At 40.4% G+C, this 17,053-nt stretch overlaps 1 protein-coding gene across 7 annotated transcripts in view; it reads left to right on the top strand.

The window, feature by feature from the left end:
* prkcq (protein kinase C, theta) overlaps positions 1–17,053 on the top strand; it is a 173,946-nt gene that overhangs the window by 133,595 nt on the left and 23,298 nt on the right. For all 7 annotated transcript variants that reach the window (XM_043714126.1, XM_043714132.1, XM_043714127.1 and 4 more), the window contains 3 exons: positions 6,022–6,113; positions 10,161–10,223; positions 16,565–16,703. In XM_043714126.1, the coding sequence (XP_043570061.1) occupies positions 6,022–6,113; positions 10,161–10,223; positions 16,565–16,703 (294 nt within the window). The remainder of the gene's footprint in view (positions 1–6,021; positions 6,114–10,160; positions 10,224–16,564; positions 16,704–17,053) is intronic.

Here is a 17,053-nt window from a genome sequence, read left to right on the forward strand (position 1 = left end):
CCATATCCCTCCAAACCTTTCCTATTCATGTACTTATCCAAATGTCTTTTAAATGTTGTGACTGTAACTGCATCCACCACTTCCTCTGGCAGTTCACTCCACACACAGACCACTCTCTGTGTAAAAACAAAAGTTGCACCTCATGTCCTTTTTAAATCTTTCTCCCCTCACCTTAAAAATATGCCCCCGATTTTGGACTCCCCCACCCTAGAAAAAAGGTCCTTGCTATTCAAGTTATCAACACCCCTCATGATCTTTGTAAACTTCTATAAGGTCACCCCTCAACCTGCTGCCCTCCAGTGAAATAAGTCCCAGCCTATAGAACCATTTTGTAACAGAATAAAGCTATTTACTTGAATAAATATTATTAAAAAGCTGAACAATACAAAACCTTTAGTTAGTCAAAGTGCAGTGGTGACTGAGGCAGGGTTACTTACTTTCTCACACCAAATGGTTTCTATGAGATATTTCTAAATAACCATATCAGAGATGTTATGACACACTCCTCTGGAGTAGTTGCCACTTGAACACAGGTCTCCTAGCTTAGAGGTTAGGATGCTACCATTGTGCCACAAGAAGCCTTAAAGATTTCAATGAAACTTTCCAGTCTATTCTCAAATCTGTCTGTTCAGAGTCTTTACTACACAACCTTGAAGCATGTGGGACTTGACCTTGGCCTCCTGGTTCAGAGGTAGGGACACTACCACTGCACAACAAGACCCCCTAAGGCACTATGTTTATACTATGTTCATCCACATTAAAACTGCTTTAGCAAAGAATACTCCCGAAAAGCTTCGGTAATCTTTGTCTGCGAATAATTTTTTCTGTCTTTGGAGACTAAATTACTTACTGCTAAACACAAATCCAGTAAAAGATTTTGTTTTGCTGCCTGGGAGCACCATGTATTATTCATTAGTTTTATATATTGCTGTCATATTTATGAGAGAATCAAAGCTTTATACCAGTACAGCAGCCTGGACAGAGCATCTCCAAGCATGGAACAGTGTAACATTTTGCACCAACTCAGTTAGCACAAGGAATGGTTACACTGAGAATAATGAATAGTATTGAAGACTATATAGAGAATGGATGTGGGTTTGCTCGCTGAGCTGGAAGATTCATTTTCATACATTTTGTCACCATACTAGGTAACATCATCAGTGAGCCTCGGGTGAAGCACTGATGTTCATGACCCGCTTTTTATTTATGCCTTTAGGGTTCCTTGGGTTGGTGATGTCATTTCCTGTGGTGATGTCATTTCCTGTTCTTTTTCTCAGAGGGTAGTAAATGGGGTCTAAGTCAATGTGTTTGTTGATAGAGTTTTGGAAATCTTCTCAAAACTCCTAACTGTGTAGAGAACACCAGATATCAGGGAATGATTGCATTTGGAATAATAATTACCTAAGAAGTGAGTATGTGCACATTAATGGAAGGATTGGATTGAGAAAACTGGGTAATTGAGATGGATTTATATGGTCATTAGAGGTTTACAGCACAGAAAAAAGGCCCTTCATCCCATCTCATCCATGCTGGCCAAACACAGCCACTTAACTATCCTAATCCCATTTTCCAGCACTTGGTCCACAGCCTTGTATGCCTCAGCATCACAAGTGCACATTGATTGATTTATTGTTACATGTACCAAGGTACAGTAAAACGCTTTGTTTATGAGCAGTACAGGCAGATCAGAGTAAGCAAGGAAGTACCGATCATAAAGACTTAGAGGCGTACAGGTTACATTACACAGGGTGTGCGCTAGGCAAGATCAGCATTAGCAAGGTCAGCATTATTTCAGGCTAGCGAGCCCATTCATCAGAAAAATAACAGCCAGCAAAAAGCTGCTCCTGATCTGCTGGTGCGTGCGTTCTGGCTTCTGTATCTTCTGCCTGACTGAAGAGGTTGTAGGACAGCATTACCGGGGTGCGATGGGTCTTTGATGATGTCGGCAGCCTTTCCATGATAGTGAGTTGTAAATACTTATCAAATGTTATAAGGGTATCTCCCTCTCCCATCCTTACTGACAGTGAGTTCCAGAATGACAGGAAACTTCTAGCTTTAGTGAATGAATTTCTAAAAGAAATGTGGTAAAGTGTGGCATAAAAAAATTACTGCACAGAATAAGAGCTGATATTCTTATCAATGTGGAGAGGGGATTTGTTAGCTAAGAGAGAAAAATCTTAACTCATCCACATTGGCAGGAATAGGGAAAAGGAGAATTTGTTTTGACAAGAGAGACACTTTGGAACTCTGCAATACGCCATTCTGTGAATAACAAAACGTCAGGATACTGGTTCAGCAAGTGACTGGGAATTCAAATTAAATGTTGCCCTTCATTGCAAAGGGAAGGGAGAGAAAAGTCGGGAAGCATTGTTAAAGCTGAATAGTACCTGAGTGAGATTGCATCTCAGATTTGGTCTTCTTCCTTAAGGACGTTGAGAGAGAAGGTTCACTCGCTGATTCCTGGGATGAGGACAGTTCCTAAAGAGGAAGCGTTGAGCAGATTGAACCCATTGAACTCACTGGAGGAATGAGGAGAGATTACCTCATTGAAATACACAAAATGTTGAGGGGACTTGACAGCTTGGATGTTGAGAGGATATTTCCTCTCATGGGGAAATCTATAACTAGGGGCACTCTTTAAAAATGAGAGGAATTCTCTTTCTCTGATGGTGGTCAGACTTTGGAATGACCTTCCACTGAGAGTATCAGAGTAAAATAACTCCACAAAGGCCAGTATCCCATCACCAAGTCACCCCTTTATTTACCCGTGGAGAAGCCTTGACACTGATCCAGCTTCCAGAGTGAACAGGATTTCTGACATTGTTTATATACCAGATTAACAGCCCCAATCAGGGAAATCCTATTCTATAAAGTCCACCTAGCTGACCTGGTATCACTACATGGAGCCTGGGTTTTCTTTTTGAATTCATTCATTCACAGAACGTGGGTGTCACTGGCAAGGCCAGCATTTATTGCCTGTCCCTAATTGCCACTAGAGAAGGTTGGAGTGATGAGCTGTGACTTGAACTGCTGCAGTCCCATATACCGTCGGCAAGCCCACAATGCCTTTAGGAAGATTCTCGAGTTATTTTTATTAAATTCAACTTTCAACATCAGCCATGAAAGAATTTGAACCCAGGTCCGCTGGGTCTCTAGATTATTAGTCCATCAACAATACCACCTGGCCATCACCTCCCAGTTGTTTGCTGTGGGCTGGGCCACCTGAGATTCCCAAAAGATTCATCGTGCATACCGCGAAAGTTCTGCCCACGCTCATTTTGTGACATACCCTGCAGTAAAAAACATGGCAACACCCAAATAATCACAATCAATAAGAGCAAACAGGATGGAATGATGTCACTGGCAGTATTGGCAGGAGCTCTGTGCATGTGCAGGTGGTGCTGTTTACTGATAGTGTTTGTGGGTGTCATCAGACATTCACTTTCATATCTGCGAGATTGAGATTAACAGAGGACTGTGGGGGTCGGGTGTTGCTCAGGCAAGAATGTAGAGTTGAGGCTAAAGTCAGATCGATCGGCCATGATTTTATTGAATGGTAGTGACTGAGGGGCTGAATGGCCTACCTCTGCACTGGTGATGATGATCTCAGGAATGGGCTTTGGCGGCATTTGATTGTCCATATTCTAACCACCATCCAGAACGTGTGGAGAGCTACCTTGCTGACAATGGGATGGCTTGCTAGGCCATTTCAGAGGAAAATCCCATTGCTATGGGCTAGGTGCAGACAGAATAAGGATGGCAACCTTCTTTCTATAAATGGTGGCAGTGAATGGGAATTTTAACTCTATCTGGTAGTCTCAAATTCACCGATACCACCTTTTAATTCCGGAGTTTTAAACTACCACTTCAAGATTTGAATGCCAGTAATCCAACCCTGTGGTTACCAGTCCACTAATATAACTATGATGCTTTTCTTAAAAACCTCCTCCTCTGCTTTTGGTTGCACTTCAGTCCCACGCTCCTGATCTTTGGGCACCCGGTACGGAGGAGGGAGGGCAGGTCTGAAGACCTCCTCGTGGGTCTGCTCCTGGGCCTGACCAAACTGGCCATCAACAGGTCCAGGCAGCGGGCCGTGGAGGGGGTCGTTAGGGCCGACTGCCTGCCCCTCTTCCACGATTACATTAGAGCCCGGGTGTCCTTGGAGAAGGAGCACATGGTCTCTACCAACACCCTGGAGTTGTTCAGGGAGAGATGGGCACCGCAGGGAGTGGAGTGCATTATTTCCCCATCCAACTCTATTTTGATTTAATCCCTGCCCTCCCCTTCACTGTTTGATCACACAGCATTGCCCTTTGATGTGAAGGGCACTGCTTGTCACTGGCCACTCGGGTGTTTCCTTTCTTCCTGGTGGTGGAAATTTGAATAAAGATTCGTACACCTTGTGTCTTTCACTGTGTCTCACACCTACACACACACAACATGGGTGCTGGGGAAAAATAAGCACTACCGCAGTTAGGCGGTAGTGTGGGGGTAGAAAAAAAAAGAATAGCAATGTCAGACATCTCATAACAAAAAACTATGCTGCTACCACAGTCAGTAACTCCGTAGCGATACAAGAACAGTGATGTAGGATGGTGCACAATGTGGAGGTTCGTAATAGAGTCATGGAGAGTTTAGAACGTGGAAAGAGATCCTGCTGCCCATTGTGTCTGCACTGGTTAGCAAATATCCATCTATTCTCAACACATTTTCCAGCACTTCATTCATAGCCTATGGAGTTTCAAGTGTTCATCTAAATATTTCTTCAATTATCTTGAGGGACCCTGCCTCTACCATTGTTTAACACAGTGAATTCCAGATATTCACTCTCTGGGTGAAAAAAAAGTTTCCTCAAATCCCGTCTAAATCTCCTGCGCCGTGCTTTCAAACTGTTCCCCTTGATTACTGACCCCTCTATTAAGGGAAAGAAATTAATCCTCATCTATGTCCCTCATAGTTAAAAATCACACAACATCAGGTTGTAGTCCAAAGGTTTATTTGAAAAGACAAGCTTTCAGAGCTCAGCTCCTTCGTCAGGTAGACTGGCTAATTTCCTGGTGAATCTCCTGTGCACCCTCACATCATTCCTTTGGTGTGGCAGCCATAGTGCCTGACTACAGCTCCATAATAGTCTCAAGCAAACACAGAAATAGCTGGAGAAACTCAGCAAGTCTGGCAGCATCTGAGGAGAGGGAAATAGAGTTAATGTTTTGAGTCTGATATGACTTTTCTTCATTAGATTAGATTAGATTAGATTAGATTATTTACAGTCTGGAAACAGGCCCTTTGGCCCAACAAGTCCTCTGAAGAGCAACCGACCCAGACCTATTCACCTCACATTCCGTGCAATTTAGCATGGCCAATTCACCTAACCTGCACATTTTTGGACTGTGGGGGGAAACCGGAGCATCCGGAGGAAACCCACACAAGCACGGGGAGAATGTGCAAACTCCACACAGACAGTTGCCTAAGGCAGGAATTGAACCAGGTCTCTGGCACTGTAAGGCAGCAGTGCTAACCACTGCGCCACTGTATCACCCATGAACTCGAGTTGCTTTCCTTCTAAAGGACAGAAATCCCCATTCCCTGAAGGAGATTAATGAACCAGATGGGTTTTACCCCCAACAGTCAGCAATGGCTTTATGATCATCATTAAACGCTTAATTGAATTCAAATTCCACCATGCACATGATGGGATTTGAACTCCAGCCCCAGAATGTTACCTGAGCCTCTCAGTTCAGTCTTCTAGCAATAATACCAGAGGCCCTCACCTCCACTAGGTGAGAGTTTACACTACACTTGAACTGATTCTAGTCAATATGCAACTGACTCAGCATGGCAGATCTGACCAACTCTCATTGTTAGAATAGGATTTGATATTGAGCTTGTTCAAATCCAAGTTGACTTCCATTTTATGACAGAGTAATCTTCCTGTTCAATTTTGTGGCAGTTTCTTATCTGGTCTCCTGATGTTTGTCTGTGGAACTAAACACTGATCTTCCCTATTTCTGCTTGGTACAGGAGAACCTGTTCTTTGTCATGGAATACCTGAATGGCGGTGACCTGATGTTTCACATTCAGAATTGCCAAAAGTTTGATGCACCAAGGGCAACGTAAGTGGACCTTTTTCTACAGAAACTTTATTTAATTGTCTAGGTAACAATTTGGCAGCATTCACCAATCCTAGAGTGTATAACATTACTGTAACATTACAGTGGAAAATAGTAGAAAAGAAAAGTAACACCAAATATGGTCTGTACCTTAGTGTGCATCTTCAAAACTTTCTAAAGTTGAAAGATCTTCCATCCAACAAAGACATTCCTTCTCTGATGCCCAGAAGGTGATAAGGACTGGGTAAAATTCTTTGTATCAAAATTTCTTTGTGCTGTTGTGAATAGATCAGAAGAGTTGTAAATATGATTTAATGCTCTTTGGATCTTTTCAGCCTACCATAAGAATCAAGACAGAGTTTTCTTTAGCTGCTGTTCGTTCTGTGCTCCAGGCACCTATTGAATTTCAAACCAATTTCTCTCCATCATGAACAATAATAAGAAAATCAACCCATCTCTGCCTCTTGGAAACGTGAAATATTTCTGTTTATAAATTATCCTTAATGGAAAAATGTTCCTTCTGGGAGTACATTTAGGGAGACTTGAGAAAGTCAGAGTAAACATCGCTTTCTCACCACTATGACCTAGATTCAAAAGTTCTTTTAATCCTGTGTAGGAAAGAGTTGAGAAGCTCATTGTACAATGCAGTGTGGTCAAGATTGAAACATATGATGCATTTAGACAATTTCAATTCATACAGAACATTACTAATTTTGCATTTAATGACAATCTCTAACAGAGAGTGTGTGTCATGATTTGGAGATGCCGGTTTTGGACTGGGGTGTACAAAGTTAAGAATCACACAGCATCAGGTTATAGTCCAACAGGTTTAATTGGAAGCACTAGCTTTCGGAGCGTCGTTCCTTCAGGTGGTTGTGGAGTACACAATTGTAAGACACAGAATTTGTAGCAAAAGTTTATAGTGTGATGTAACTGAAATTATACATTGAAAATACCTTGATTGTTTTTGAGTCTTTCAGCTGTTCCAAAACCATGATAGTTTCACTTCTTTCTTATATAAATCACAAAACTTTTTTTTTAAAAGTTACATTCTCATGTTAACTGTAACAATTGGTGTTAGCCAGACAATATGTTGTGGGAGTGTGTGTGGGATGTCTGGAACGATGCTTTATTGATCTGCATAGAGGTGCTGTCCTGACTAATGTTTGGGAGACTTTGTGGGGACTGCATAGAGGGAGATATTCTGAAGAAGGGTCACTGAATTTGAAATGTTGACTGCTGTGTCTCCACAGACCTGCTGAATTTCTCCAACAATGTCTGTCTTTGTTAGAGAGAACTATGCTCCTTGTCAAATGTGATTACATCTAATCAATATAGATTAGGATCAGCTTTCAGAATTAGATTTTTTTAAACTTTAACCTATTTTCCTAATCAACTTGTTCAGGGATGTTATGACACACCCTCTGGAGCAGGTGGGACTTGAATTTGGATCTCTTAGTCCAGGGATAGGGTCGCTACCTCCACACCACAAGAAGGGCCCCCTAGATATCCTTCTGTTTCCTAATGTTAAATAATATTAAATATCTTCTGCCTTAAATCTACAATCAAATCAATAAATTGCAAATATCAATAAAATCTGAGATCACAGCTGTTATTTAGATTTGTCTTTTTGCTGCAGCTTTTTGTTAATAGATTGATTGAAAGTGCTTAATGAGTGGTTTGCTAAAAAGGTCTAAAGCATGGAAAAGGACTGGACAGATGGAAAGTTCTGCAGATGAGCCAACATAGACATAGCTGAATGCCATCCTGTATTACCCAATAAGGGCACAGGATGATTATTTGGATATAAATAGTCTGTAAGGGTCTGAGTGAGAAGCAGGAGGTTGGTACAAGACTCATTTGAAGGGCCAGCAGGGACCCAATGGGCTGAATGGCCTCCCTCTGCAGCATGACAGTTCTGCGATGAAGGTACACAGTAGGTCAGCCTGCATTTGGACCATTGTCATGCTCCATTTCAATTTGACTCCTCCTGTCTCCATGGTCTACATCCAGCCTCACATCAGTGTCTCATGCCCAGTTTCGTAAATTCCTGAAAAAGTACCAATTTGCTGTAGGGAATCAGGAATTTCAGAGTTCCAAGTCTCCCATGTTCATTGTTGATTCAGTTTGCATTAAAAGCACACTCTACAATATTCACCAGTTTAACATATTTCTGTGATATTCCTCTAGAAAATGTAATAATATATATTTCAGACTTATTTTTGGTACTTGTGAACAAATGTACTCCATAGCACTCTGCCACTATTGGGACAAAATTAGAACTTTTGTGAACTTTAAAAGTTTGATAAGTCACCACTTGCTCTGTAGGTCTGACCACCTGAGAAATGTATTTGCAGCTGTTAGACACTGCGGTGTATATGTGCTTTTAATTCCATAGGTCCTCACTATAATAGTGGGCTTCCCATATGACCCATAGCTCAGTTCCTTTAACAGTTGTTAAACAAAGACAAGCTGGTATAGTGAAAAAAAAGCCTCTGAACACTGTGTGACGGGAGAGGAATGAAATTAACCCATTGTGAGCCATATAAGGGGCATGGATAGGATAAATAGACAAGGTCTTTTCCTTGCAGTGGGGGAGTCCAGAACTAGAGGTCTTAGGTTTAGGGTGAGAGGGGAAAGATATAAAAAGGACCTAAGGGGCAACGTTTTCACACAGAGGGTGATGTGTATGTGGAATGAGCTGCCAGAAGAAGTGGTAGAGGCTGGTATAACTGCAACATTTAAAAAGCATCTGGATGGGTATATGAATAGGAAGGGTTTGGAGGGATATGGGCCGGGTGCTAGCAGGTGGATTAGAATGGGTTGGGATATCTGGTCGGCATGGATGGGTTGGACCGAAGAGTCTGTTTTCATGCTGTACATCTCTATGACTCTATATAAAAAGCTTTTTAATTAATAAAAATAAGTACCCTATTTAATTTCCTTTACTGAAGCTCAATAACTAAATGTAACTGAATATCTTCAAGTCCCTTTTTACAACCAGGATCATATTTGGTTTTAGTCCTTGCTTTTCTAAATATAACTTTGCATTGTGGTATCTCTCTCGCTTTGTAACTCTCCTGCCCCTGGCACCAAAGGTTGAATCTCTGTCCAGCACTCAAGCGCAAAATTGGAGGCTGACACAGCAGTGCAGAACTGAGGCAGTGCTGCACTGTCAGAGGTGCTGCCTTGCAGATGAGATGTTAAACTGAGGGCCCATTCTGCCGTGTTTTCCTGAGGTGCATTTCTTTAGTGCCTTTCATAGCTTTAGGAACCTTTCTGAACCCTTTTTACAACCCAGAGAGAACTTTTCAAGGGCAGCCAAATTGTATACAAAGCGTTCCAAAACACACAACCCATGTTGGCGATTTAATTTATTTTTAGGCAATGATTGAGGGACAGATACTGATCAGGTCTCTAATCTTTCTTTGGAATTGTGCCAGGGGATTTTTGCATTTGAGGGGGGTCTCAGCTTAATGTTTCGTCCAAAAGAACCACTCCCAAATGTGCAGCACTCCCCTTGTACTGCAAACTCCGTAGATTTTGTGGTTAGGTCCCCACCGTGGGAACCCACAGATTTGCAACACAGAAACAAACATGATACCAATTAACCAGGGTGAACATTGTGGCAGAGGTCTGCAGTACTTGAAGGAAGAACACACCTTCAGGAAAACAGTACAGTCACAAAGCAAGCTAAGCTCCATTAAAAAAGGGGCGAGCACAAGGGATAACAGCAAGTTCGAGATGAGCTGATCGCAGAACAATATGCACTTATCTGAACCAGACTCAAAATATTAGCTGAAGAAGGGCCTATGCCCGAAACGTCAATTCTCCTGCTCCTCGGATGCTGCCTGGCCTGCTGAGCTTTTCCAGCACCACACTTTTCAACTCAAAATATTAACTGTGTTTTTCTCACCACAGATGCTGCCAGACTTGCTGAGTTTCTCTGGTCTACTTCATTTTTCTTTTAGATTGCCAACATCCGCAGTATTTTGCTTTTATTAGTCACTTTTTTTGGTTACTCATAAACTTTCTCATGTTCCATTTCAGGTTTTATGCTGCGGAAATTATTTGTGGTCTCCAGTTTCTTCACGCCAAGGGCATTATTTACAGGTATGTGAGGCACAAAGATGCTGCCGGAGATCCTCTTGTTTTGATTTATAGATTAAATATGTTGATTGAAAATGTCTTCAACTGACCTAAATTGAGCAACCTGCATTTGTGGGCAAACATTACTTCCCTTTGTCCGTGAAGGTTTAATCCCCTTTTAAAGAAACTGATTAACTTTAATACACACAAACAGCCGAACAGAGTAGGGCCAGGCCAGTCGGCCCCTTGAGCCTCTATGACATTCAGTAAAATCATGGCTAACCTAATTAAACCACATTCCCATCTGACCCCAATAACCTTTCAACCCCCTGGTTTGACACTAATCTGTTAGCTTCGTTATTAAGAATATTCAAAGAGTCCACTTCCACCACTGTTTGAGGAAATGTTTGACCCTCTGAGAAAGATGTTCTTCCTTTCTGTCTCGGTATTTGTACCTAAGATGGTGCCATTAAAGGCAGCCATTGTAAAAACTTTTGACTGTACTTTTGTACTGGTGTGCAAGTGACAACTAGGATATTCAATTCAATTCCAATTAAATGGACAAACACATATTTTTACATCATGTTCAAATAGAACCTATCATACAAGTACACGAACAGGAAAAATGTTAATTTCGCAAACCATCATTGCTGGGCTTGAGCAGCAGCTGCAGTAAATATAGGAAGGAATTGGTATTGAGTGTTCTTGCTACAATGCCACTTTTCATTGCATTTAAGAAAAGAATTGTGTAAAACACATGACAGGTTCACTGTTGTAGAACATTGTAAAAACTGAAGTAAATTATTTTCATCAACCTGTCCAGGGATGCTCTGACACACCTCTGGTGTAGGTGAGTCTTGAACTCAAGCCCCCAGCTCACTGCATCAGATAGAAATTCACCACTCAACAAAGTAATTTGACCTCACCCCATCTTCCCCCACTATGTCTACAATCCCTAAACCTTATTTTTTCGTACCTAAAAATCTATCGATCTGTATTGAATGTAACTAAATTGCTGAGAATATGAATCCCATGACCACACAAAGTAGGTGAACTTTGCTTAATTGAATTCAGAATTTCCAAGTGACCCATTATAATATCCTTAGTAATAAGGTCAAAAGTCACATGACATCAGGTTATAGTCCAACAGGTTTATCTGAAATCACAAGCTCTCAGACCAACATCATTGCTTCCTTAGCAATAGATTCCTGTCCTTGCATTTTCCATCTGATAGATTACAAGCTAACAGGCCTATAGTTTCTGGTTTTCTGTCTCCCTTCTATGTCAAAAGGTGAAGTTACAATTGCTATCTGTCAATCTGATGGGACCTTTCCAAAGTCAAGGAAGGTTTGGTAAATTAAAGCCAATGCATCTACTACTTCCTCAGCTCCATCTTTCAAGACCACTTGGATGAAGTCAACTCTTGGTTATTTGTCAGCTTTTAGTGCCCTCTTGTTAATTATGGTAATATTTTAAGTTCCTCTCTTTCATCACTTGTTCCACAAGCATTTCTGGGATGTTATTTATGTATTCCACACTAAAGACAGATATGAAAAGGCAATTCAATTCATCTGCCATTTCCTTATTGACCATTATTAATTTACCTGACTTACTTCCCAGAGGAACAATGCTCACCTCAGTTACACAAGTTTTAAAATTGTTTTAGAAACTCTTACTGTCTATTTTTATATTTCTAGCTAGCTTTCTTTCATCCCATAATTTCTCTCTCATTATCTTTCTATCATTTCTTGCTAGTTTTTAAGTTCTTTCCAAAATTTTGAGTCAGCATTATTATTCATAGAATTTAATGTTTTTTTTCTTTCAAGTTTGATTCTTTCTTTAACTTTGTAGCTTGATGATCTTCCGATCTTCATCGCAGGACCGTGCTTTTGCTGAACATTATGAAATTGTTTTGAAGCATTATGCTACTGTACTTCTACTGATCAGCCCCTTAAACTGTTTACACAGTTCACTTAAGCCAGTTCTGTTTTTATACCATTGCAAATACCTTTATTCAAGCTTAAACACTTAGATTTAGATTACTTAGATTACTTACAGTGTGGACTTGTCTGAGACTCATGCTTGTCCTCCTCAAACAGAAAGAAAAATTCAATCATGTTATGGTCACCAATACCTAGAGGTTCCTTTAGTCTGAGATCATTAGTTAACCTTTTTTATTGCTTATTAACAGGTCTAGAATAATGTAATTCTGATTGATCCTGGAATGTGCTGTTCTAAGAAATTGTTCCAAACACACTTTGTGAATGCAGCTTCCCGGTGACCTTTTCCGATCCAATTCATCCAGTTTGTACGTAAATTTGAAACCACCCACAATATTTGCAGTGTTTAATTTGGAAGCCCACATTATTTCTTCATGTATTCCACATAGTACCATATCATTACTGTCAGGAGAACTGTATACTACTATCACAGTTGGCTTCTTCCTTTGTTGTTTCTTATCTTTGCCCAAACTGATTTTCCATCCTGATTTTTAAAACTAAATCATCTCTCACTAATGTAGCAATGTCATCCTTAGTTAACAGAGCAAATACCATCACCCTTTCCTAGTTTATTGTCCCTTTGAAATATCAAGCAATGAAGTGTATTCAAATCTCAGCATTGGTCAAATTGTAATCACATTTTGTAATAGCTGTCCCATCATATATATTTATTTCCATTTAAGCCAACATTAGTCTATTTTGTTATTAATGCGATGGGCATTTGGAGACAGTGACCCTACTTTTGTCGTTTTAGTTATTTTGTTTGCTAACTCTGGCCTCAGTTGCTGTTCTACTCTTAGTGCCCTTGTCCCTTCCTGCCATACTCAGATTACCATTCACTTTATTGTTATCCCATTCTTTTGCATTGCCCTTTTCCTTTCATTTACTACATCTTCCCTCACATTATCCTTCTTCCCCGCTATTCCCTTTAAAATCCTCTTTAGTTATAGGACTAATCACAACAGTGGTCCCAGCACAGGTCAGGTGAAAACCATCCCAATGACACAGCTCCCACATTCCCCAGTACTGATGCCAGTGACCCCAAATCGAAAGCCATTGCTTCCACATCAGTAAACGAGTGACACATCCAACTCCGTAATCTTATTTACCCGTTTGTTTGTACTAATTCAGACCTTAACTCCAGCGTCCTGCCTGCCCCCTTTAACCTTTCCCTTTCACAGCTTCACTTACAGTCTTTTTACATCTCTTTTTATTATTTCTCTGCTATTAACAGCCCCTTTTGTGTTTTGCACTCTGCCTCTATACCATCTACCCTTTTGCTCCTTCTCTTCCAATGGTAATAAGAAGAACCTATTTTACATCACCTTTCAATTGTGAAGGTGAGTCATAGCAAACTCAAGATATTAACGTTGTTTCCCTCCCCAAAGATGCTGCCAAACCTGCTGAGATTCTCCAGCATTCCCTGTGATTGACCCTTAACCCTTGACCTCTTTGTAGATAGAAGATCTGCCTAACTCAAATTGACCCAGAAATATAAAGGGTGGGTCAGTGTTTCAGAAACCTGACATAACACTTGCCCCTCACTGGCCCAGTGTCCCTGTTTGAAGATTCCTGTGTTACACAGCACCTACTGTTCTGATTTGAGATGCTTAGGTTTATTTTTAAATCCAAGAGAATCACATGCTGTCCATTGACAATACTGATCTGAATCTGAGTCAGTGTGTCCTGAAGCAAAGTTTTATGGATTGCTTTCCATTACTATCCTCCTTTGTAATCTGACCCAGACATCTGTACGCTATTAACATTCTGTTACATGCAATAACCATGGTCGTATTGCCAGGAGAGTTTCTGTCCTGTCCAGTTTTGTCGAACAATTCTTGTTGAACAAGCTGAAAAGCAAAAGACCAAGATGTAATGTTTTTTTTGTGGTGGTGGTTTATTTGGTAGGATGTGGTATATTGATGTTCAGAGCACAGCTCTTTCAACATTACTACAGCATGGCATAGCTCATAATGCCCGCTGAGCATTAAATTAATTAAATTAAGACTTGGATAAATGTTTCATTGGCAATGTAATTGGTGATTGTAAGGATAAATATACAGTATGGAATAATCAAATGCTGATGGCAGACAGTTATTCATAAACGGAGGCAGTGGTGTAGTGGAAATAACTCTTTACTAAAACTCATAATGCTCTGGGATGTGGGTTCAAATCCCACTAAGACAGCTTGTAAAATTTCAATGCAATCCGTAAATATGAAACTATAAGGCTATTCTAATGGTGACTGTGAAACCATTGTCTGGTTTATTAATGTCCTTCAAAGAAAGAAATCTGCCATCCTTACCAGGTCTGACCTACATGTTGCTCCAGACCCACAGTAATGTGGTTGACACTTGACCCTCTGAAATGGCCTATTTGGGATGGACAACAGCAGCCACACATTATAAAAGAATTAAGGAGGATAATAAAGGGCTTAAGAGGAGGGTGTAGTGGATAACAGCAGAAGCAGGTTCATTATCTTGAGGATAGATATTTTATTGACTTACCAATCAGTGCAGGTATCTCTCAGGAGATACAATAACAATATTTAAAAGGCATCTGAATGGATACACAAATAGCAAGGGTTTAAAGGGATATGGGCCAAATGCTGGTAAATAGGACTAGATTAAAAATCACACAACACCAGGTTATAGCTGGAAATGTGTTGCTGGAAAAGCGCAGCAGGTCAGGTAGTGTGCTTCCAATTAAACCTGTTGGACTATAACCTGGTGTTGTGTGATTTTTAACTTTGTACACCCCAGTCCAACACCGGCATCTCCGAATCAGGACTAGATTAATTTAGGATGTCTGGTCGGCATGGACGAGTTGGGCTAAAGCGTCTGTTTCTGTGCTGTACAATTCAATGACTCTATGAGATTGGGAGATGGTCCATGACAGTTTGTACTGAGACCGATGTAGAAGCCTATTTGATGGGCAGAATGGTTCATACGGGGTAAATCGTTTGCCTGCCAGTCTGACTCTGAACCTGATGTACCAGAAACACAAATTGGGAAATCACACATGAGGGCTTTACTAATTTGCAATTCTAATAGACAAGGGAACATAGGTTTATTACTCTGTCATGTATTTATAAGTCAATGATAAAGGTAAGAGTGAACAAGGATTCACCATAATGCTTGATATGGGTTATAAGTTAGGAAAAAAAGGAAAGATTTCACATTGTTAGAGAGGAATAAAAATTAAAATCAAAATCTATTTTTGCATTTCTATTCTCTTAATTTGTGTTTTAGGGGTCTTCTAATCTACTCTATAAAGGTATCTTTACCAGAGACCTCAACAGTTTGTGAATCATTGGATTTCTCTGCCTTTTATTATGAACTTCTTTTTGTAAACCAGAATTCCAAAAGTCCATTTATTTACTGAAAGAATGAAGCCACAACATTCCACAGTTGAATCTAAAGATTTTCTTCCGTACAAGAATCAAAGCAAACACTAAATACTTTTTTTGATAATCCACCAACTCTGAAACCCAGAACCAACGTTAATCAAATATGAATTAACAGGCAATTTGTGTTTGACTATAAACTGCAAATTACTTCTTAAATGGTAAATTAAATGCAAGATAGACCTCACAAATTGGCTCAGCCAACTGCATCTACGTCACAAAGTCCTTCAAGATTCTCTCTTTGTCACCAAGAATTTCCGCTCGTCTCCTTCGAGAGACTGGTCTGATCCCAACTGGAAGCTGGACTGAACCAAACTAAGTTTCACAGGTACTGCCTTCATCAAAGACATCTGCAGTATTTCCATAATTGGTCTAACTGGCATAGATCCACCAGATTCCCCATTCAGTAGCAGGAACAGCAGCAGCAATTGTATATTTGCTCATTCACAGCTTCTAGATCCAGCCTCAATGTGCTTCAGGCTGCCTGGACCTGACTACTGGATTCTTCATCCTCTATGAAGCTCTGAGGGCTCACTGGATCCTTTTATGCGATTTCAACCAGTTTCAGTCTCACCAGAGGGTTTTGTTTCCAGTCTAAGTTTCAGGCTTAGTTTCCTTCGAAATTGGGAGAGCCAGTTTCCTTCCACAGTTTCCATTTCAATTTTCCTTTTCAATTAGGCACTGTCACAAAACTGCAAACCATACCTTTCGCTTACAGTGTGTCTCAATGTCTTTGTCTCCATTTATGTGAGAAAGCAAATTTTGTTTATGTGTATGTGTAAATCTATCTACCTGAATACACATAAGAGAGTTCTTATTTAATCAGTATAACTACTTCTTTATGTAAACATAGACACAGAGCCATTCAATGTGTATTTATCCAAATGTATTTAAGTAGGCTGATGTTCCTCATTTATTGTTCCAGCACTAAATAATTACCTTCCTAATGCATTCTTTAGAGATCTGAAGTTGGACAACGTGCTGCTTGATCTAGATGGTCATATCAAAATTGCAGACTTTGGGATGTGTAAAGAAAATATTTCCAATGATGCAAGGACCAGCACATTCTGTGGAACACCTGATTATATTGCCCCAGAGGTGAGTATATCTGTTAACGTTGCACTCACTGTGACGACAGTGAGTAGTAAATAATAGTCTAATTATACAGACCTCGTGCAACTTTAACTTAAATAGTTTTATGGCTGCACATGATAGAAGCAAATTGGAAATGAAATACACCTTTTAATTAAATTTTGGGAAGAGCAAAATCATTGTAATTTGTCCTCACTGATGTCTAGACCTGTCTCAATTCCACTCCCCAGCAACAAGGGAACCCAAGTACCCACAAACTCACCCCAACAGGCACACGCACCCACAACCCCAACCCTTACAGGCACACGCACCCACAATCTTACCCCCACAGGCACACACACCCATAACCTCAACCT

The sequence above is a fragment of the Chiloscyllium plagiosum genome, chromosome 23 (genome assembly GCF_004010195.1).
Source record: "Chiloscyllium plagiosum isolate BGI_BamShark_2017 chromosome 23, ASM401019v2, whole genome shotgun sequence".
In the NCBI taxonomy this organism is placed as follows: Eukaryota; Metazoa; Chordata; class Chondrichthyes; order Orectolobiformes; family Hemiscylliidae; genus Chiloscyllium; species Chiloscyllium plagiosum.